Source organism: Myotis davidii, unplaced genomic scaffold (genome assembly GCF_000327345.1).
Source record: "Myotis davidii unplaced genomic scaffold, ASM32734v1 scaffold26, whole genome shotgun sequence".
NCBI classification, from domain to species: Eukaryota; Metazoa; Chordata; class Mammalia; order Chiroptera; family Vespertilionidae; genus Myotis; species Myotis davidii.
The window spans coordinates 5971324-5995150 of record NW_006299245.1 but is presented as its reverse complement, the minus strand read 5'-3'; the positions used below and the strand labels follow the sequence as shown (position 1 = coordinate 5995150).

Below are 23827 nucleotides of genomic sequence, written 5' to 3'. Positions count from 1 at the left end.
TGCCATCCAATCCAAATGACTGTGATGAGAGAGGCCCACTGTTGCTGGAGACCTCTGATTTTTATTTAAAGGACCTCACTTGTTCTGTGCCTTTACAGAGGGGTAAGTAGGGCCCGAGGGAATTTGAGGAAACCCAGACAGAATTCTCCTCCTAAAAGATTTTGCTAAGTTGGCACACAGGACCACTGGACATTTGTGCAATTAAAACCCAGGCACACAGCAATAACAAAAGCATTGGTCTCCTACTGCTAATGCCTGGGAATCAAACCCCAGATTGCAGGAACTCACCCCCACAGTCAGAACCGTGCCGCTGGGTGGACCTGGGCTGGTGCTCCTAACTCTGGGGAGAGAGAGACTTCCCGTGGCTGCAGGCTAGAGGCCCCAGACTCCACGCCATGCGCCCGAACAGGTCCATAGCACAGGCTGGTCAGCGGAGTGGCTTCTTCACCTGGGATCGTGGGGCAGCTTAGCCTGGCTTGTTCACCCCAGGATCGTGGGGAGGCCTGGCCTGGCCTGTTTGCCTCGTGATCACAGGCGACCTGGCCTGGCCTCTTTACCCCGGGATCATGGGGAGGCCTGGCTCGGCCTGTTCACCCCGCAATCAATTGCAGGGAGGCCTGGCCTGTTCACCACCGGGAAGGCATGGCCTGTTCACCCCGCAATCATGGGGAGGCCTGGCCTGTTTGCCCCATGATCATAGGGAGGCTTGGCTTGGCCTGTTCACCCCGTGATGGGTGCCGGGCTGGGGGGCATGGACCCGGGCCGGCACTTGGTGCCGGTGCACACACAAGCGGCCACGGGGCGGGAACATCTGCTTGGTGCCTGTGCCCGTAGGCCTGGAGTGGCTGGGGGCGTTCTGGGACCCCGGCGGCTCAGGGCCTACATGCGGGCCTACAGGATGTTCCCAGGACCCAGGCGGTTTGGCGCCTGTGTATGCAAATTAACCCACCAAAGATGACCCATCTTTGGTGGGTTAATTTGCATATTCTCCTGATTGGCTGATGAGCATAGTGGAGGGATGGTCAATTTACATGTTTCTCTTTTATTATATAGGATTAAAGGCAGAAAAACAATTTTGTACTCACTCATTTTTAATGAAAAACTAGTCAATTAAAGCAGAATCTGCCACAAGTCAATCAAATTAATCTGTGCTATAATTAATAATGTGTGTATATTATAAGAATGTAATTAAGGAGATTAATATAAAATATAATAATGATTTAAATCCTTTATCAAGTTATTATTTGGTAACATTGACTAAGATTAGCTATAAAAAATATACACTGTAAAAGAAAAGTTATCTGCCGAAACCGGTTTGGCTCAGTGGATAGAGCGTCGGCCTGTGGACTGAAAGGTCCTAGGTTCGATTCCGGTCAAGGGCATGTACCTGGGTTGCGCGCACTTCCCCAGTGGGGGATGTGCAGGAGGCAGCTGATCGATGTTTCTCTCTCATCGATGTTTCTAACTCTCTATCACTCTCCTTTCCTCTCTGTAAAAAATCAATAAAATATATTTTTTTTTTAAAAAAAGAAAAGTTATCTATAAATCTTACATTTCTTCATAATTTTCAATATTTGGGTGATTCTTCAGCAGGTAGCTTGTCATCACTGTTTCCATGAATGGGATTCTTTTGGTGGGGATATCGCTTGCCTTGCTGTCTTCTCCTTTCTGGTCCATTATTTTTTCCTGATTCCTCCCTTCCATATCTTCACATGAGTTGGTTAAAAGGGAATGATGAGAACCAGAGTCCATCCGTTTTTTAGAAATAGCTGGTGAGTCAGGTTTATGTTTGTTTGCACAAGAGTGAAGGACTCTGTTTTGCAGTGTGCTGTTACTGTCTGTAGGAACCAGATGACTTTGCTGTGCTTCTGATTCACCCCTGTTGGTGATACTTACATCTCCGAGTTCATGTGCATATCGATATTGATTACTAAGTGCCATTAATTTCTTAAAATGATGACAGAGATTTTCTGCAGCATCCAAGGTGAATATATTTCTGAACAAATAATGACAATAATTAATAACAAGATTATATCTGCAAATATCTAAACTTCTATAGGTTTTGAAATTTTCCCTGCATGGCCTGACATGAACATGAAACTTTACTATGACATTCATTAAAAACTTATTTCTGGTTGCTTAGATAAAAATTTATATCATTTCTAACAAAATTTGAAAATATTTGTTTAGTTAATATAGATCTGTCAATCCAGACAAAATATCTGGAAGTTTTAGGACCATTTTTATTCTAGGTATTTTTGGTACAAATGAATGAGAAAAATCTATGCTTTTCCTACCATAAACATGAGAAATTATGGTTGCCTAAATTTTGAGAAGTTATTTATGAAATATAGTTAAAAGTACTTTCTACATTGACACTTGCCATGCAAAATATTTGTATTGGACTTTTAAACAAAGAACTTCTATCATGGGAAAGTTTATATTCCCATTTTTATCTGGAAAAATAATCCATTCCAAAGAAAAATCAAATACTTTAAGCTATAAATGGTTGTGATTCTCTTGAACAATTGTTGGACTTCTGACTTATTGAGATTATAGTTTATGTAAGCAATCAAACTTTCACTTTGCCAGATTACAGCTCTCAATAGCAAATGTAAAGGACTTTGCATTTGTATAAGCCTTATTTTGTTTACATTTTACTTATCTTCCTTTATTTGTTTTATTATTTTTAATTTTACTTACTTCAAATATATATTTTCTGTATATACCCCCAAGCTTCCTTAAATTTATTCTGAAACAATGTAGGATATAAAAATATGTATAAAAATGTTATCAATAGCATACAAAATAAAAAAAATATTTCCTAAGATGTAGAGATAATTAGATAGTCCCTCTGAGCACGAAGGATTAGTTGTTAATATGTGCTTCTCCAATATCTTTTTGATATTTTATATTTAATTAATTTTGTTGGCTAATGATGCAGAAAGGTTCAATTTAATATCAGAATATCAAATGCTTATGGCTAGGCTTTAAATTTACCACCATTTATGATCAAAACATAAAATACAGTCTATTTTCCATTTTCAATGCTAATGACAATAAATTATCCAAAGGAATTTAGAAATATAAATTTCAACATGAGGGATGTCAAGGATCACTTTGACATGAAAAATTGTACATTACCCTACATTTACAAGAAGATATAAGTTGAGGTTTATGCAAACATAAATCTAAATAACCTTAGTATTTGTTCAAAGTAAACATTAATTATGCATGAAAATTTGGATTATTTTGAAAGATATGAAGTTACTTTTTAATATGAATAGACTATATTTTAAAACATTTAAATAGAAAAACCATCTTATATAGATGAGTATGTATGAAAGTACAAATATTAATATTTTAAGAATACAATTTCATAATTAAGACATTTGGAAGCCCATATTATTGTTCCAGTTATAATGAAACCTCATCATAAGTGAAATAGGAGATCATTTCCCTTTTTCATTTGTGTTTTCTGAAGCAATGCAAATTAGAAAAAAGTTATAGAAAGATCATTTGTAAGTCATTCATAATAATGCATTCAAAATTTGGGATGGGAAATGAGTTTTCTTTTTTGTTATTTGATTAGGATTTTACTCTGTTTCTGTACCCTGAATATGTACATGTGTGGACTGCTTTTCTCCACCATGCACCCCTAATACACTATATAATAAAAGCCCAGAGACCGGAACAGCAGAACAACCATCGCCCCTTTCCCCAGCTGGCCCCATCCCCAAGCAGGGCCCCCTACCCCGATCGGGGGTGGGGCTGGCCTGAAAACTGCCCACAGCCCATCTCCCTGGCCAGCCTTGCCCCCAAGCAGGGACTACGACCCTGATCTGGGACCCCCATCAGGGCAGGCTGGTGGGTCCCCACCTGTGCACCGGGCCTCTATCCTATATAATAAAAGGGTAATATGCAAATTGACCCTAATGGCAGAAGGACCAGAACAACTGCTCAATCGTAACTATGAGGCGCTCTGACCACCTCTTGGTCCCTTTCCCTAGCCAGAAGGCTCCTATTGCCCAATGGCAAATGGGGAACCAGGGATGGGTAGTGGGGGATTCAGGCAGCTCCAAGCCAAGGCCCCTGCCCCACCAGTCACCCCATACAGAGGGCGACATGTGCTGGGCAAAGGGATAGGAACAGGCAATTTCTCAGTCCCTTCCCCGAGCCATCAGGCTCTGATTGCTCGATGGCAAATGGGGAACTGAGGGTGGGTGATGGGGGGGGGGGCAGCTGCGGGCAGCCAGGGAAGATGGCTCTGATTGCAGGCCAGGCCTAGGGACCATACCCGTGCATGAATTTCATGCGCCGGGCCTCTAGTAGAAATATAAAATACTAGAGGCCCGGTGCATGAAATTCATGCCCTGGTGGGGGTCCCTCAGCCTTGCCTGCAACCTCTCGCAGTCCAGGACACCTTGGTTCTTACCGCCCACCTGCTCGCTGCTCCTTACACTTGGCTCGCTGCTTCTTAATGCTGCCACTCCAGCCATGAGCCTGGCTTCTGGCTGAGCGGCGTTCCCCCTGTGGGAGTGCAGTGACCACTAGGGGCAGCTCCTGCATTGAGCGTCAGCCCTTTGCTGGTAAGTGTGCATCATAGCAATTGGTTGTTCTGGTTGTTCCGCTGTAATGGTTGCTTAGGCTTTTATTATATAGATGTGTGTGATACCCCTTGTATATATAAATATTATCTATATTATAAAACTTGTCTTACTCCATTGCAACTATTTATTTATCTAATTTTCTCTTATGTTATTCTGATTGTGTTTTGTCTACAATAATTGAAATAAATTTATAATTAATTGAATGACTGAATAAATGTTTACTTCTTATGTTGAAACTATCCTCATGTATTATTTTATTTTACCTAATATTTTAACTTTTAAAAAACATTCAAAATAGATATTGATATATTTCAAACAATGTAAAGATGATGTCAGATTTTTAGAAGGGAGACTATCCCTAAAACACACTGTTCTAATCCCAAAAAGGTATGATTATATTGATTAGAATATTTTTAATCATATGTATAAAATGCATTATGTATTTTAATTAAGGTAAAGATAAGAGTCTTACCCTTTTCCAGTAATATAGTTTTCAATTAGTAAGTTGAATTCTGTAATCTGGGACTGACAAAGTAACAGGAAACATCCTAATTCTGATTGATAGTATTCTTCAATGTGGCTTTTTGAACAAGAGTCTAGAGTTTCACCATTGAGGATTCTTAGAGCAGGTAATATTTTAAGCAAAGAATGCCTATTGAAAACATAAAAAAAATATTGAAAAGGAGCATTTATTTCTAAACAATCATATGCCTACTACTTAAACAATACAAGCACAGAGTATATCTTGGAAACTGTCACTGTTTTGTAGAGAAAATAATATTATTAATTTGTTTTAAACTGTTCTGATCCAAAATAAGTTTTAGAGTTCTTTACATTTAACTCTTTCCTTCTAAATACAAAAGTGAAATTCAAGAAGTTGGAAATGATCTGGGAATAAATAAAAGGTTGCATTGTAATAATAATAATGTCAGATGCACTCTTTTATTAAGAAGATAATTAAAATAATCTTACTGAATGTTGCTGTTTATTTGAGAAATAAAGGTGAATTTTGGTTGTTTTTCTTAATAAAATAGGATGAGTGTAGGCTAAAACAAGAGGGGTGGGGATTGCCCTACTTTTCATGATCTGGGAAATCTAAAACTATGTTATTTATTCTTTCAATTACTAAGGATTATATATAATAATATTAGTAATTTATATCTAATTTGTTGTATAATAATAAAATAATCAAGATATGGGCATAAGTCTATATCAAACCAGGTCCGACAGCAAAACTTCCAAGAAGCCCAGTCATTTTGAAGTACTCCCCAAGCCTTTCACAAGGAGAATGCAGGCTTCTTTCTACAAGGTTTTATTGGTGGTCACAGGGGCAAAAAGAACATCTTGAATAAGTAAAACTCCTTAGTCAAAAACTCACAGTTCTTTTGAGAAAAACTACTGAACTTTGAAAAAAGGTATCAAAGAAAACTAAATAAGTGGAAAGCTGTTCTATGAAATTATGTTCATATATAAGAAGATTGAATATTGTCAAGAAGTCAGTTCTCCCCGATTTGGTCTTCAGATTCAACACAACCCTAATCAAAATGCCAACAAGATATTTTGAGGACATCAATAAATCGTATCTAAAGTTTACATGAAGAAGCAAAAAGACCCGAAAGAGCTAACTTAATATTGAAGGAAAAGAACAAAATTCATAGATTAACACTACCTGACTTCAATATTTACTATCAAAATACAAAATTTCAATATTTACTATCAAATATCAAAAGAGAGCATGGTAGCGTTGGGAAAAGAATAGACAAATAGATCAGTGGAACAAAAGAGAGAGCCCAGACTTAGACCTGTGCAGATATCATCAACTAGTCTTTGACAAAAAAGCAAATGCATACAATGAAGAAAAGATAAATGGTCCTGGAACAACTGGACAACCACATGCAAAAAAAGAAAAGAAAAAAAAGAGTATAGACACAGGCCTTAAAACTCTTCACAAGCTCAGCAAGATGGCGGCTGGCAGTATCGCCGTGTGGGAGAGGGTGTGAGTGAGGGAGTGAAAGGGGTGTGTGTGGATGTGTGAGGTGTGGACATGTGCGATGTGTGCGTGTGTGTGAGGGACAGTTAGATCTCACAAGTCTCAGGAGTTGGCAGACCAGGCTCTCCTGGACAGGGAGCCCCTGCCACGGCTGTGGGCACTCCCCAGGCTGCAGGGCTTGGGCACGGAGCCCAAACCATCTTGAAGGGGAGAGCAGCCTTCACTAGGAACCCAGCCTCACCATCACCCAGACTGGCCTTAGACACTGCCTGGAACCCTGCAGCCACTCCGGCCAAAGTGGTACTCCCTCGCCTGCAGACTTGCAAACCTCAGGACATCCACCTCATGGCTGCTGGCTCCAGGGCCTCTCAGGCACACAGCTCCAGCAGAAGAAACTGTGACTTCCCCCTCTCCGGCTTCCGGCTTCTGGACACTGTGGTCATGCTGCTCCAGTGGTGGACTCCATGAGTCCACCTCCATGGCAGATGGCTCCAGGGCCCCTCAGAGAGTTGCTGAGGGTGCAAGTCTCCAGCCAAGGGCACATGGCTTTGGCTGTAGAACCTGCGACTACTACTTCCCTGGCCTCTGGACCTTGGGCTCCTTGGTGAGCTGCTAAGTGTGCGCCTCTCCAGCTGAAGTCCTGTTGTTTCAGCAACAGATTCTGAGATTTCCGCATCCCCATCTGTTGGATCCTGGACCCCCTCGTGGTTCATAGGGTGAAATCTCCCTGGCCAGAGTCTTGCTGACTCATCCACAGACTATGGGACACCGGCCTCCCACTGTCATGGGCTCCGGGACTCTCACAGTGACTATAAGAGAGATGCTATCTCAGCAAGAGTCACACCACACTGGCAAGAGTCATATTACCTCAGCCTCAGGCCCTGAGACCCCTTACTCCTAGGCCGCGGATTCCGAGATCTCACACAGTGAAACCTCAGTCAACCCTTTGATATTTCTGTCTTTCCCTTTCTCTTCCACATTCTCTAGAAATCAATGGAAACATATCCTCAGGTAAGGATAAAAAAATAATAAAGAAATGTCATATTCTATGAAAGACACATCTTGAAAATGCCTAAAGAAAGTTGTCATTTTTTCATGGTGAAGGGACTGGAGTCCGTGTTGATGAAAACACCTTGGTGACTGTGGTGACTGGCAGTGGATGCAGCAGTGGGCTGATGGGGCTGGTTCCTTCCCCTGATCAGCCCGATCACCTCCCACAAAGGGAGGCCAGACTGTGGCTTAGGCCCACTCCCCAAGGGGAGCAGGGAGCAGGCCTAAGCCATCAGTAGGACATCACCTGAGGGCTCCCAGTATGTGAGAGGGGGCAGGCTGGGCTGAGGCACCATGCCCCCCCGACCCCCCCGCCAGTGCACGAATTTCGTGCACTGGGCCCCTAGTATTTTAAATATTCACCAAAGTCCCCAGTCAAGTTTTCATCAAGACATGACTGTAATGTCAAAATAACTTATTTAGTCATAATCATAAAATGCCAGGTATGGCATAATGATGTTTTTGAGGTGTGATAATAAAGGGTATTGAAAATTAAGACAATATTGCTCAACCAACTTAAAAAAAGATGCTCTAATTCTATTACTGTTCCTGCTTCTTTAGTTTAAATTTCCCAAATTATAGGAGAGCAAATGTAAAGCTTCAATAACTTGACTGAAATAGTCCTTGAGAATAATAAACCGTTCTAATTCTTTGTGTTTCAAACAAATTTCTGCTAGAGTGCACCTGAGGAGGAGAGGAATGCAGTATACCAACAACAGGCTCCAGTCTTTGAAATAGGTGTATCCTATAAGGAAAATTAACAAAGCAGACTTTCTTATTATAAGTAGCATTACTTAGGAGATAGGTAAAGCTGACTTTTTTTCCCTAGGGTATAGTCATTTCTGGGTAAACACACAAAGCTTTTCACCAGGATCCTGGACCCTCAGTGGTCATGCCGATGCAGTAACATCTATGAGACCCTCCTAAGCAGCCACCTTTCAGGTCTCATTTTGGCTAAATTAGCAAGTGTCAACAAAAGAAAGTCAATACTCACGCTGCTAATATGAGACCCACCAAGTCTAACATATCTATCCTTTATCTAAATCACTCTAAATCCATGGGATGGGAATTCAAGGCTGGATCTCTATGTGTGCCTTGAACCCTGCAGGTATTGTTTCTGAAAAGATTGCCCTTGAGTTGCTGCACCAGTGGTGCCTGGGACACTTTTTAAAATACAGAGTCTTCAGTTACATGAGACATGTACTGGTGGGTCTGGAGGAATCTACACTAATAAAAGAGAAAGCTGCAAATTAACCATCACTCCGCTACACCCACAAGCCAATTAGGAGCGAGTATGCAAATTAACCCAACTAAGATGGCAGTGGCCACGGTGCTGGAGTGAGCAGGAGGCTTGGGTTGACCCTGGTGATGGAGGAAGCCAAGCTTCCCACCTACCATGGCTGGCCCTGGGCTCCGCTCAAGGCTACAAAGTTTCAACTATAGAAGATAAATAAATCCCAGATACCTGCTTCCAGCCCACCCTGGCCTCTGCTCAAGGAGGCGCTGAAAAAAAATAAATAAAAGGAGAGGCTAGAAGCGTGGGTCGCTGGGGGGTGTGGCCAGCCTGAAAACGGCCATCAGCCCCTCACACAGGCTGGCCAGGCACCCCAACAGGACCACCACCCTGATCTGGGACACCCTTCAGGGCAAACCAGCCGGCCCTCACCCGTGCACCAGGCCTCTATCCTATATAATAAAAGGGTAATATGCAAATTGACCCTAACAGCAGAACAACAGGGAATGACTGGTCACTATGACACACACTGACCACCAGGGGGCAGATGCTCAATGCAGGAGCTGCCCCTTGGTGGTCAGTGCGCTCCTACAGGGAGAGCTCTGCTCAGCCACAAGCCTGGCTGATGGCTGCCAGCACAGCAGTGGTGGTGGGAGCAGTGGTGGGAAGATTTATTTATCTTCCCACCTCCTTAGCAGCGCTAATGATGTCCGACTGCAGCTTAGGCCTTCTTCCTGCTGGCAAGTGGACATCCCCCAAGGGCTCCCGGGCTGCCAAGAGCTCCCGGGCTGACTGCCAGCTGATGCCTAATCCCCTGGGGAGAGGGTCTAAGGCATATCCCCAGAAGGGTCCCAGACTGTGGGATGCCCTTGCTGGCCCAGGATCTGGATCCATCCCACTAATGTTTGTGCTGGTTGTCGAGAGCCACCTAGCAGTTGCTTTTATATTGTTTCTTCCTTGTAGAGTATCTAGGAAGGGGAAGCAGCCATGGTGCCCGAGGCCGACTTCCAGGAGGCCAGTGGCACTGTTGGGAATGTGCCGGCGGCATTCGTCCATCAGTGCCTGGACCATTCTCCGGAGATTGGACCTACAGGACTACTGAGGGAGTGAGTGGCTACTGCCAGGCTGGACCACTGGGAAAGGTCTGTCAGCTAAGCAGCTCTCACACAGTGGGAGCACACTGACCACCAAGGGGCAGCTCCTGGATTGAGCATCTTCCCCCTGGTGGTCAGTGCACATCATACTGACTGGTTGACCAGTCATTTGGTCATTCGGTCACTTAGGCTTTTATATATGTACTAGAGGCCCGGTGCACAAAAATTTGTGCACTGGGGTGGGGGCGGGTCCCTCAGCCCGGCCTGTGCCCTCTCACTCATTCCCAGTCATTCTGCTGTTAGGGTCAATTTGCACATTACCCTTTTATTATATAGGATAGAGGGCTGGGGCACAGGTGAGGGCCAGCTGGTTTCCCCTGAAGGGTGTCTCAGATCAGGGTGGGGGTCCCGCTGGGGTGCCTGGCCAGCCTGGGTGAGGGACTGATGGCTGTTTGCAGACCGGCCAAGCCTCCCAGTGGGGACTGCCACCCCATGGGGGTGTGGCCAGCCTGGGTGAGAGGCTGAGGGCCGTTCTCAGGCTGCCCACAGCCCTTTCAGGGTGGTGGTGGGGGCGGTCCCGCAGGGGTGCCTGGCCAGCCTGTGTGAGGGGCTGATGACCGCTTTCAGGCTGGCCACGCCCCCCAGTAACCCAAGCTCCTAGCCTTTCCTTTTCTTTTTTTTTCAGCACCTCCTTAAGCGGAGGCCAGGGCGAGCTGGAAGCAGGTATCTGGGATTTATTTATCTTCTATAATTGAAACTTTGTAGCCTTGAGCGGAGCCCAGGGCGAGCCAGGGTAGGCAGGAATCTTGGCTTCCTCCATCGCCAGGGTCAACCCAAGCCTCCTGCTCACTCCAGCACCATGGCCACTGCCATCTTAGTTGGGTTAATTTGCATACTCACTCCTGATTGGCTGGTAAGTGATGGTCTACTTAGTGTAGATAGACTAGAGGCCCAATGTAAGAAATTCCTGCAAGAGCCTCAGCTCCCGCCACCACGGTGGCCTCCTCTGCCTCTGCGTTGGGCAAGGTGGCTTCATCTAGAAGGTCATCCCTAAGGACGTCTGCTCTAATCACCATATTACGCTTTTGTTATTATAGATGATTTGTTCACTGATTAACATTGTCACTAATTCTTTTTAATCTTTACCTGAGCATATGTTTATTTATTTTACTTAGAGAGAAAAACAGATAAAGAAATAGAGAGATCCTTGCCTCCCATATGCACCTCAACTGAGAATTGCATCCAGAACCTAAGCATGTGCTCTGACCAGGAATCAAATCCTCAGCTTCCTGGTGTACAGGATGATGTTCCAACCAACTGACCCACCCGACCAGGGCTGCCACTGGTTTTATATAAGTGCCATGAAAGTTTTTTAGAAAAATATTCCTGTGAGACTGAAATTAGAGAGTCCATATCAAATATACTGAAGAAACTAGTTTTCTATTTTAAAATGTGAAAATAAAATAAAGAGCCACTTCAACCAAATAATCTAATACAATCCTAGAGAAAAAATATATAAGAATTTGCTTTTTCAGATTAATGGATAGATCAAAATTTTTACCACCAGCATATTTTATTTTAACTAAACAAATGTTTAAGCTACAAACAAAATAATTAAAAATAGATAAATTCAAAAGTAATAGTGGATATTAGGTTTGTTTCTAGGTGTGCAGTTGGTGCTATGTGGAATCTATTCTGATGTTAACTGAAACCACATCATCAAGAGACAAAATGGTACTTTATCATCAAATACTATATTTTGGACATGCTTATTGACATAGATATTACTAAGTAAATACACCATTTTAGCTACAGGGAATAATTCTAGAGTTGGTGGTTCAACAGGGCTTGAATTTTTACCTTTGGAATATTTTAATGTTACATTTATCATCTTTATATAAAAAAAGTTATCAAATGATTTATATTAGTCAGAATATTTCGAACTTCTTTTGGATGTAAAAAATTCATTTGCTTGGGAACTTCACAAGTGTGACAACATCTTGAAATGTGTTATTTATATAATAACTAGAGTGGAGTCAGTCTTTTACTTTAAAATATTTTTTCTTTAATTTTTTTTAATTGAACAGTTCTCAGATCTGTTACAGTAGTGCATGGGTTGACCTTAATTAGGTTCAAATGCAGCCTTATAGGACTGTATGATAAATATATTAGAAAGTACTGTAACAAGTTTTTTCATGTATAAGAATACAATGTATCTCAACATTAGTTTTGCCATCTGGGTTCCTCTTGGTCAAGGGCTGAATCAATATTTCATTTAGTGAAAACTTCCTGGTGAATATTCTGTCACTTAAGAAGCTCTATTAATCATTAATGAGTGAAACAAATTCCCAAAGGAGATTCCAAACTGAGTCTGTGGTTTAAGTTCTAAAAAGAGATTTTTTTAGCACATCAGTTTTGTCTGTGCTATCACTGGCTAGACATGAAAGTAAAAAGCCAATTGGGAAAATCTACAACTAAGCCCTTTGTTGGTATCAAAGGGTTATGTAAAGTTCATTGGAACATACTGGTTAAAGTTTGAGTTGATACTTTCATTAGCAAATCCATATTTTATAGATTATGAGATATTAAAACCTTTAGATAAATGAGTCTTTTTAAAATTATGAAAAATTATGCCAACTAATATAAGTGAAATTTTATATGTACTATTTTCAAGTTGGTATTACTCTAGTCCAGAAAAGTTCATTTAAATATAAAAATTAGTAAGCTAAATTATGTATATCTTTACTAATAAAGCCTAAGTGGTCATCACACCATGATGCCCTCATGCTGTCACAAGATGGCTGTGCACACAGTGGGCGCATGCAGGTGGGCTGGGCTGGGCTTGACACTGCATGTGTGACACAGAGCCTGCCTGGTGTCCTGCCTCCTCCCAGCTCCATGTGGCAAGGCGTGCCTGGGGTCCCAGCTCCGCATGGCGAGGCCTGCCTGGGGGTCCCACCTCCATGAAGCGAGGTCTGCCTGGGGGGTCGGCTCCACACTCCCAGCTCCATGTAGCAAGGCTTGCCTGGGGGTCCCAGCTCCGCATGGCGAGGCCTGCCTGGGGGTCCCACCCCCAGGAGGCGAGGTCTGCCTGGGGGGTCCCTCGGCTCCACATGGCGATGCCTACCTGAGGGTGCCGCCTCCTCCCAGCTTTGTGCACGGAGCCGGGAGGAGGAGGGTGCCCCGGCTCCAAGCAGCGAGGCCTGCCTGGGGGTTCCCCAGCTCCACATGGTGAGGCCTGCCTGGGGACCCTGGGAGTCCCAACTCTGTATGGGAAGCCTGCCTGGGGGCCCGGTTCCACACGGTGAGGCCTGCCTCAGGGTTCTGGGGGTCCCACATCCTGGCTCCACATGATGTGGAGCCAGGAGCCCCAGCTCTGGCCTACCTCTTTGGGGCAATCCATCGATGAACCCCGGATGGGTGGGCAGGGCCTACCTCTTTGGGGTGATCGATCGCACAGCTCCCACACTGCAACAGGGCACAGGCTTGGCTGGGAGACGTCCCCCCCGCCAGTACATGAATTTTGTGCATTGGGCCTCTAGTATTTACGATATAAATACTACCTATTTTTTTACAGTATTATTTCTAATTAAATATCTTCTTCAAGACTATAAAGTACAGTGGGGCCTTGACTTATGAGTGTCCCGACTAGGGAGTTTTTTGAGATATGAGCCGTCTCTCAGCCGATTTTTTGCTTTGAGTTGTGAGCTAAAATTCGGGTTACGAGCCAGCTTCAGATACCCCACCGCTAGTTGGTGCAGCGAATGTCACAGTGAACACAACATCAGCCCAGCATCACATGTCTCACTCATTCACAAACTGCTAGGTGGCGCAGCGAACATCACAGTGAACGCCACAACATCAGCCCAGCATCATATGTCTCACTTGTTCACTTTTTGATTTGACATATGAGTAATTTGAGTTACAGGCTCCATCACTGAACAAATTAAACTCGTAAGTCAAGGCCCCACTGTATATATAGTTAAGTAAGTGCAACATGTGAATATCTAGCTATATATCTTTTTTCAGGGGGTGGGGGGGGGTGTTGCAGGGCTGGGTGAAAAAGGTGAAGGGATTAAAAAAACACCTCATAGACACAGACAACAGGGTGGTCTGCCTGGGGGTCCCACCTCCACGAGGCCAGGTCTGCCTGGGGCTCCCTTGGCTCCACATGGTGAGGCCTTCCTGAGGGTGCCGCCTCCTCCCAGCTCCATGTAGCAAGGCTTGCCTGGGGGTCCCAGCTCCGCATGGCGAGGCCTGCCTGGGGGTCCCACCTCCATGAGGCGAGGTCTGCCTGGGGGGTCCCTCGGCTCACATGGTGATCTGCCTGGGGGTCCCACCTCCATGAGGCGAGGTCTGCCTGGGGGGTCCCTCGGCTCCACATGGTGATGCCTACCTGAGGGTGCCGCCTCCTCCCAGCTTTGTGCACGGAGCCGGGAGGAGGAGGGTGCCCCGGCTCCAAGCAGCGAGGCCTGCCTGGGGGTTCCCCAACTCCGCATGGTGAGGCCTGCCTGGGGACCCTGGGGGTCCCAACTCTGTATGGGAAGCCTGCCTGGGGGCCCGGTTCCACACGGTGAGTGTTTATCAGAGGAGAAGGGAGAGAGTGGGGGGAGATAGAAGAGAGTAAGGGGAGGATAAATGGTGATGGAAGGAGACTTGACTTTGGATGGTGAAAACACAATAATATATACAGATGATATATTATAGAACTGTACACCTGAAACCTATACAATTTTATTTACCAATGACACCCCTCAATAAATTCAATATCTAGATTTTAATGGACTAATATAAGTATATTTACCACAAGCATATTCTATTAAAAATAAGTATTTATGCTTCATATAAATAAAAATAAATTTGAAGATTATTCAGGACACTAGAGGCCCAGGCACAAAAATTCAGGCACTCGGGACAGTCCTACGCCCAGCCTGTGCCCTCTCACAGTCCGGGAACCCTTGGGAGATGTCCTCTTGCTGGCTTAGGCCCAATCCCCAGCTGGCAGTCAGACATCCCTCTGTCAGCCTGGGAGCCTTTGGGGGATGTCCAACTAATGGCTTAGGCCTGTGCAGAGTGGGCCTAAGCTGTTAGTCAAACATCCTTATTGCTGCCACAGAGGCAAGAGAGGCTCCCGCCACTGATGCTGCGCTGGCCAGCCATGAGGCAGCTGAGCGGCACTCCCCCTGTGGAAGCGCACTGACCACCAGGGGACGGCTCCTCCATTGAGCATCTGCCCCCTGGTGGTCAGTACGCATCATAGCGACCAGTTGTACCACTGTTAGGGTCAATTTGCATACTACCCTTTTATTATATAGGACTAGAGGCCCAATGCACAAAATTCCTGCAAGGGGCTTGGCCCTCGCAGCTGTGACGGCTTGACTCAGCCTTCGCAGCCCTGGCTTTGTCCAGAAGGTTGTCCAGGAATGTCGTCCAGAAGGTAGTTCAGCCATCCAGTCTAATTAGCATATTGCACTTTTATTATTATAGATAGTTTGTTTCTAGTTGCAACTGGCAGCATAACAGCTCCTTGAATGGAAATTGATACTGGATCAGCAGGAGAATCCATGCCTTATCTGTCCAACACCTAATAGAAAAATCATTGCCCCTAAAGACATGGCTCTGAATCATGGGCATAACTACTTATTTTATTTTTCATTGTAGACTTAGTCTACATAGTTACTTTGGAAAATAAAGACAGCTATTTAAAAACAGCCCACCATGTATTTTCATTATAAATAATATTTCCTGCCAAGCAGAGTCTTTTGGACATAATTATACTCTTATTTTTGTATGAAAGATTTTCCTCTAAGATCTGAATCCTAGAAATAAGGACCCAAGACTTGAGGTTAGTGCTTTAAATCACAAAGCAAGAGAAGCACAGACTTTTAACACAGACACCTGACCTCTTTTCACAGTTATTTCCTTCATCAGGGTGTTTTCTGAGTTTGTGTGTTTTTTTTAAACTTGATTTTAAATCTTACCAAACTTGAGAGGTTTAACTCAAAGTTTTCCTCTTCAGGGAAGGCAGTGTTTTCTAGTTGCACTAAATAAAGGTGGCTGATCGATGTTTCTCTCTCATTGATGTTTCTAACTCTCTATCTCTCTCCCTTCCTCTTTGTAAAAAAATCAATAAAATATATTTAAAAAATAAATAAATAAGTAAATAAATAAAGGTGGTATTCCCAAATTTCTAAACCATATCTACACCTTCAATAATTATCAGTGTTAGGTACTAAAATGTAAGAGTTAAGAGCACAGACTCTGGAACCTCACTGCATGGTTTTAATCTGGGCTCTTCCACTTGCTAGTTGTAGGACCTTCAATGTTATTTAGCCTTTTTGTGACTAATTTACCTTAACTATAAAATGGAGATACCAGTTATTTATTTAACTATGTATACTGTAGGGATTAAATGAGAACAGTGCTGGCACAAAGTAAATGCTATTTGAGTGTTTGCTATTAGTTTTCATGGTTATCATTCTTTGCTATCCCTCACAAGATCACAAAAAATTACTTGAATTCTTGGGTTACATTGACTTTCCTTTATAATGTCCAACATGTTATGACACTATTTACATATGGTAGGCACCCCTAAATACTTGTAGATTGAGGACCTATATATAGTCTGGTTTCCCTAGAAATAGACAATGGTAGATTTTTGTGTGCTTCCAGGAATTGTTCTTGAAAAAATATGTAAATTATCCCATTCAATTCTCACAACTACTCCATAAAACAGGTACTATTTTTATCATCACTTCATCAATGATGATTTAGAGACCTGGGAAAGTTATTTGCATAGAATCACACAGTATGGGTCAGGATTAGAATGTACTTGTTTAAAAACACAGTGATTTCCAAACTTTAGTGTGTATAGAATCATACAAAGGGCTTAGTAAAGCACAGATAAGTCGTCATCCCCTAGTTTCTGATTGAGTGAGTCTGGGTAGTATCCAAGATTTTACATTTTTAATAGGTTTCCAGACGATGATAAAGTTGGTGGTCTGGGGATATGCCTTTATAAAGGAAATTCAATGTAACCCAAGAATTCAAGTAATTTTTGTGATCTTGTGAGGGATAGCAATGAGAATTATTGCACTGGATTATACTCTTTCCTCTATGCTACACAACTTAAACTGTATTTGGAAGTATGTTTCTAAAGTAGAAATTGACAAGTTCTGTTCTAAAACGTGTGGATACATAAAAATTTTTCCTAAAAAATAACAACAGTGTAACATTAAAAATTTATGTGGAACCTGAGCTTTGGGGAAAAAAAACGTTCTGGCAAAGATAATACCTCTACTGTGATACAGAAGTTTCACAAGTAGCAAATTACACAGGTATTTGACTTGGTGTAAAAATGCAATTTTCTTAACTAAAGACCAATTCACAAATACAGGAAACCAATTCAGGGGTGGGTAAAAGTAGGTTTACAGTTGTGAGTACACAAAACAAAGTTTATACTTGCATAGCTATTTATTAATTATTGTTTTATCTACTTTTATTCCAATTGTAAACCTACATTTGCCCAACCTTGTACATCTGGCAAGAGAGTATTAGAGAGGTTAGCAGAGGCCTCAGACAAGGGAGGCAGCAGAGACTACTCCCTAAACTCTCTTGTCTTGTTCTGCAGGTAAATTAAACAAGATACAGAAATTTTAACCATGACAAGATCACTGTTTCCTCTGTAAGATATTCTATATGCCTTCTGAAGATATCAGAACCAGGGTCTCCTTGACTGTGGCCATGTATCATAGGGAAATCAAATCAGAGCAACGAGTCAACTGCTTCTGCCCTAAAGTCAGATGTCATAACAACCCCTTTTTAAATCTTAAATTCCTCTTCCTTTATTTTGCTCAAGACTGTTCTATTTTCACTACATGATCAAATTGATAAGATTTGATCCAAACTCTGAGTATCCTGAAACAGATATTCCTATCTAAACTTTAAGAAATGATTGCTTTTCCCTATACTTGCATATTATCAACTCCCTTGATGTACTGGGTTGCATACCCAATTTATTTTAGCTTTGTTCTGCCTTGATGTACCCATGACCTGACATGACACAAATGTCAAATGTATAACAAATCATGTTGAATCTTTTAACAAATGCATGCTTCTGAACATTAAAAGAAACACAAGTTTAGGCCAGAATCATCACCAGAAATTCCAAAGTGGACATATGCAAGTCTCAATTGACCTGGACCTGGGTAAATGAGTAATGATCGGAGGGTGTGTGAGAACAAGGGAAAGAACCAGTGGAAAGCAAAAGGCAGAAACATGATAGGAATCCACATAGGGCACAGGACTGAAAGTCATTCTGATGAGCTAAAGCTGCAAGAATACCTCTAAGAGGTATTAGGGAGAATACTCAGCACCATAGTAGTGGGACTACATTAGCACTAGTCTAAAGATTTCCCACAGAACTTAAAAGCAAGCTTTGAACATGTCTCACTAATTCCAAGTAATTTAGCTGCTGCATGTCAGAAACAAAATAGAAGCCATTTAATTTTTTAAAAATATGATATCAACAATATCAAATTTAAAATGTCTGTAATACAACCAAAATTGACCAGTTATGCAAAAAGCAGGAAAATATGACCCAATCAGAAAAAAGAAACCATTGACAACCAAACTCAAAATGAAAAAGTTGACGGAACTGGCAGACAAGAATGTGTAAACAGCATTATAAATATTCTGCAAAGATGATTCAGGAAAACATGAGCATGATTAGGAGAAAAATTGCAAATGGTGTTAAGGCATAAATGAAAATTCTAAAGATGAATAACAACATCTAAAATTTCAATTGAAAAATAGTCTGGATCAAATGAATTACAGAGTAGATACATAAGAAGAAAATATCAGAAAACTTGAAAACACAGTAATAACTATTAAGAGTGAAATGCAGCCAGAAAAAAAAGTATTATAAATGTACTAGCAGAGCAATAGCAACTTCTGGGATATATCAACTGGTATAATATTGGTGAAACTGGAGTCCTAGTAAGGCAAGATAGGAAGGAGGCAGGAAAATATTTGAAAAAATAATGGCCAAAAATGCTCAGATTTTTTTTAAAGTATATATATTTTTATTGATTTCAGAGAGGGAAGAGAGAAATAGAAAAATCAATGATGTGAGAGAATCACTGATCGGCTACCTCCTGCACACCCCCCAATGGTGGTCGAGTCCATAACCCAGGCACGTGACCCCAATCCCCGACCAGAATCGAACCTAGGACCCTTCAGCCCACAGGCCGGCATTCTATACACTGAGCCAAACCAACCAGGGCAAAAATTCTCAGATTTTATGGAAACTATCAATACCTTAATTCCAAGAGGTTTAATTAATTCTAAGCAGAATAAATCTATATATAATCATATCAAACACATCATTATCAAACTGCTGAAAAGCACTTATAAAGGGAACATCTTAAAACTATCCAGAGGCAGCCCTGGCCAGTGTGGTTCAGTTGGTTGAGTGACATCTCATGCACTGAGAGGTCACTGGCTCGATTCCGACTCAGGACACATGTTGCAGACTCAATGTTTTTTCTCTCTCCCTCTCCCTTCCTCTCTCTCTAAAATTAATAAAAACACATTTTTTTAAAAAAGTATCCAGAGACAGACCTGGGCAGGTGGCTCAATTGGTTGGAGTATTGTCTTGTACACCAAAAGGTTGCAGGTTCAATTCCTGGTCAGGCCACATACCTAGGTTTCAAGTTGGGCGCATATGGTAGGCAACCTCTCTCTCTCTCTCTCTCTCTCTCTCTCTCTCTCTCTCTCTCTGTCTCTCTCTCTGTCTCTCTCTCTCCCTCACTTTCTCCACCCCTCCCCCTTCCTGTCTAAACATATCCTTAGGTGAGGATTTTTTAGAAAAGTATCCAGAGACAGAGGAATGAAGATAAGAATGTCAGCTAACTTTAGGTAAAAAAACATGGAAGCCATAAAGACAGTGGAGAGACAGTTTTAAAGTCCCAGGAGAGGGAACTGACAGCAACAGTGAATGACGTAATTTTCTGGGGTGATTAAAAAAAACACATTTATTATATGTAAATTATCTTTTAAAAAGTTGATTATATAAAATATGCTAGTCAATTTAGGGGAAACAGTGCTAGCATAATATGAGCGTTTCAATTAGAATAACTTTTTGGAAGAGGAAAATTAATTTTTAAAATTACAGAGTACTTTCCTTCATTTATACCTATGTATTGCAATGTTTCAAAGAGAGGCATGAAATCACATGTGCTTATAATACACATAATATATACAAACTTCCTATTTTAAGAAATTAAAACAAAATCAAATTATTGACAGAAGGGAAACAATTTTAAGAGATTTAGGTGACTCATAAAAAGTAATTCCAAACCAATAAATCTTTTCATTAAAAAAAAATAAAAACAAGTTAACATCATACTAACACTATCACATAATAGTAATATGGATCAGAATTATCAGTTCAAATCTGCATTAGTTCATAAAATGCCAAAAATTATTATAGGTTGAAAAATATGTTCAAATTATTCTTATAAAACTATTTTGTCTTGAATAACTTTTCAATTATCTTTATTAACTTTTCCCAAGCAAACTGTATACTCAAAACAATTTTCACCAACTTCTGTTTCCTACAACTACCATAAAGTATGTACACAGGGTACAATAGTGTTTTGTTTTGTTTTTTACCTCCAGTTTATTTCTTGAAGAAGTGGGTTTCCAGTGATATTCAATTCACGAAGAGAATAGCATGCATCAAACCACTTTAGGGCACTTGTAAGATCTATAAAAATAAACAGTAAGAATCATTATGAAATATTTCAGATAAAGAAATCATAATTAAATGAACATTTTATTTAATTAGCTGTTAAATAAGCAACAAAAATTATTTGTTCTGCAGAAAGTAATATACATAGTATATTAAGAACACAGACTCTACTGCCAGAATATATATTTCTACCATTTAGCAGCTGTGTGAATTTATGTAAATCATACAACTGATTTATAATTCAGTTTCATACCTATCTCACAGGGTGAGGATTAAATAAAATAATGTGTGTAAATGGCTTAAAACAGCTCATTTAAGGTTGTAAACACAAAATTGGAAAAAGTGAAACCTAAAGTAATAGGATAAGTGGTAAAATTGAACATATCCTTAAATAGAATTACATGGACCTATTAAACTTTCAAAAATAAAAATAGTCGGTCAATATCAGAATTTCTCTCCCACAGAAAACCATCATAAAACTGGACAGTTATATATGAAGCACCTGTTTTTAAGCCTGACTCTGAGAGAAGGGAAATACACGTGGTGACCTTACAAGCACAGTAGTTTTCTGCCTGAAAGCGTTTTACCACTTCAGAGCAAGAAATTGGAAAACAAGCAAAGAAGCTATCTTGCTGAGTGAGGAGGCAAAGATTAGAACTGAAGATGGGATTTATGGTAAAAAGTACTGATAAGAAGCTGTGTATATATGTGTTGCGGTGGGAGGTGCGAGGAGAGTCTATGTGAAGATTTACAGCAGGTCCCTAGAGGAGGGCTAGGTGTTACATAGGCAGAAAAGACTGAGAAAACTAGCAGAGACCACCTTCTGTAGGGCTAAGAGATGAATAATGACACCAAAGTTCATGCAGACATGAAAGGCATTGGAGTTTCAGCCCAGCCAGAATGAGGCCCAACTGAGTAGAGATTCAACTAAAATCCAAAAGACTATACATTGGAAAATGAAATGGCCTGGTGTAGGGGCATGCACTAAGAGTTGAAAACTTAAATGAGTTGTCCTAGGAGAGAATAAAATGAAGGCTGACAGAAACAAATTATCCATTAATACTTTAACTGTCTGCCAGAGTTAAACTTAACACCTTTTTTAAAAAAATATTTTTTATTGAGAGGAAGGAATCAGGAAAGAGAGACAGAAACATCAATGATGAGAGAGAATCATTATTGGCTGCCTCCTGCATGCCCCCTACTAGGGATCCAGCCCACAGACCAGGCATGTGTCCTTGAGCAGAATCAAACCTAGAACCCATCAGTCTGCAGGCCAATGCTCTATCCACTGAGCCAAACTGCGTAGGGCAAACTTAACACCCTTTAAAAGGAAGACAACAATGCCCAGACCCAGTAAATAAACTGTGTGCACAATGTTCAACATACAGTTACAAATCACTAGACATAAAAAGAAATAGAAAAATATGACCTATCATTAAGAGAAAAGCAGTTAATAGAAACACGTTAATAGAAAGTAGCCTAATGTAAATCAATTTTGAAAGAGAAACCAAAGTAATTCAATGTTGAAAAGCTTATTCAACAAATGTTGCTCAAACAATTAAATATCTATATTAAAATCTGAATTCATCCCCCTACTTCATATCATTCATAAAAATTAATCTGAGATAGGTCAAAGACCCAAAGGCAAAAACTAAAAGTATCAAACTTCTATTAGAAAGCATGAAAAATCATCTCATTCTGGAGGTGGGAAAATACTACAAAGGACACAAAGAAAAATAGTTAATAAATGTGATAAATTATTTTATCACAACTTAAAACTTCTGTTCATCTACATATAAAATTAATAAGTAAAAAAGTTCTGGGAGAAAATATTTACAAAATAGAACTTCAGAATGTATTTTAATTTATACAAATCAATAAGAAAAAAAGCAATAAACAAATTTTAAAAATAGACATAAAAATATACAGAAGTCATCAAAAATGCACGCAGAGAGGCACAATATCATTCTTCATCATGAGAATGCAAACTAAAACAATAATGAATTATAAAACACCCTGTAGAATCGAGCAATGGGAACTCTCACACGTTGCATTTACCCAAGAGAACTGAAAACATATATCCACAAAAAGATTTACATAAGATTTTCCGGAGGAACTTTATAATCATAGTATCTCCAAATCACACACAAAATATCATCAACAGGAGAATAGACAAATTGTGATGTATTCTATATTCATATAATTGACTACATTTCAGCAAAACAAACAAACAATACAAGCTACATATATAAATGACATAGTGGAATATTTCATGAATGTTCAGCAAAGAAAATTGGAAGCAAAAGATAATGTACTATTTTATCCCATTGATATAAAAATGCATAACAGTCAAAATTAACCTATGGTGACAAATTAGAACTATAGTTGTCTTTATGAGGGGACTGACAGGGAGGAGGGATGGCCAAACTTTGGGGGATGAGTCAGCCAAATGAATTAATCATTTCTTAATTTAGTACATTTTTAATTGGTGTCTACTATATACCTGTTAGGAGTCCACAAGTTAGACAATGTTTTGTTTTGTTTTTACCTTTACTAGGCTACTTATTTCATAGTTAAAAGGTATGTGAATTTAAAATAACAATATAATTGAGATATATGCCCAGTTCTACCAGAAAGATATGGAAGTGGTATGATTTTAAAGGTGGAAAGAATGTATCAACTGAATTATTTCACCATGCCTTTTTTTAAGGAACTTATAAAACAGCAGATGTAAAAACAATCTGACCTTTCTTCTTTTTCTTTAGAGCAGGAGATGAATTCCTATGTGAAAGATACCCTCCCTATACCAGGAGGAAAGAGACATTCTTCTCACAAGGACAGGAAGAGAGGCTGAGAGAAATATACACAAACAACCTTGTTAAACTAACCCTTATTTCCTAGTCAATTTTTTATTTAATTAAATTCCTTAAACCAAGCACCTTTGCCTGGTCACATTTTCATAATTTACTACTCTTATCCAATTCTCTAGGTAAGTGTTCAATTCTAACTGCTTCTTGGGATCTTTATTTTTCTTGGGAGAGCTCCCATGTATATGTGTGTGTGTGTGTGGGGGGGGGGGGGGGGGGGGGGCCCCTG

General features: G+C 40.9%; 1 protein-coding gene across 1 annotated transcript in view; it reads right to left on the bottom strand.

Moving 5' to 3' along the window:
• LRRIQ1 (leucine-rich repeats and IQ motif containing 1) overlaps nucleotides 1–23827 on the bottom strand; it is a 231251-nt gene that overhangs the window by 112737 nt on the left and 94687 nt on the right. The window contains exons 13-15 of the mRNA XM_015571113.1: nucleotides 20653–20746; nucleotides 5083–5262; nucleotides 1553–1996 (exon numbers count right to left, since the gene is read on the bottom strand). Coding sequence (XP_015426599.1) covers nucleotides 1553–1996; nucleotides 5083–5262; nucleotides 20653–20746 — 718 coding nt within the window. The remainder of the gene's footprint in view (nucleotides 1–1552; nucleotides 1997–5082; nucleotides 5263–20652; nucleotides 20747–23827) is intronic.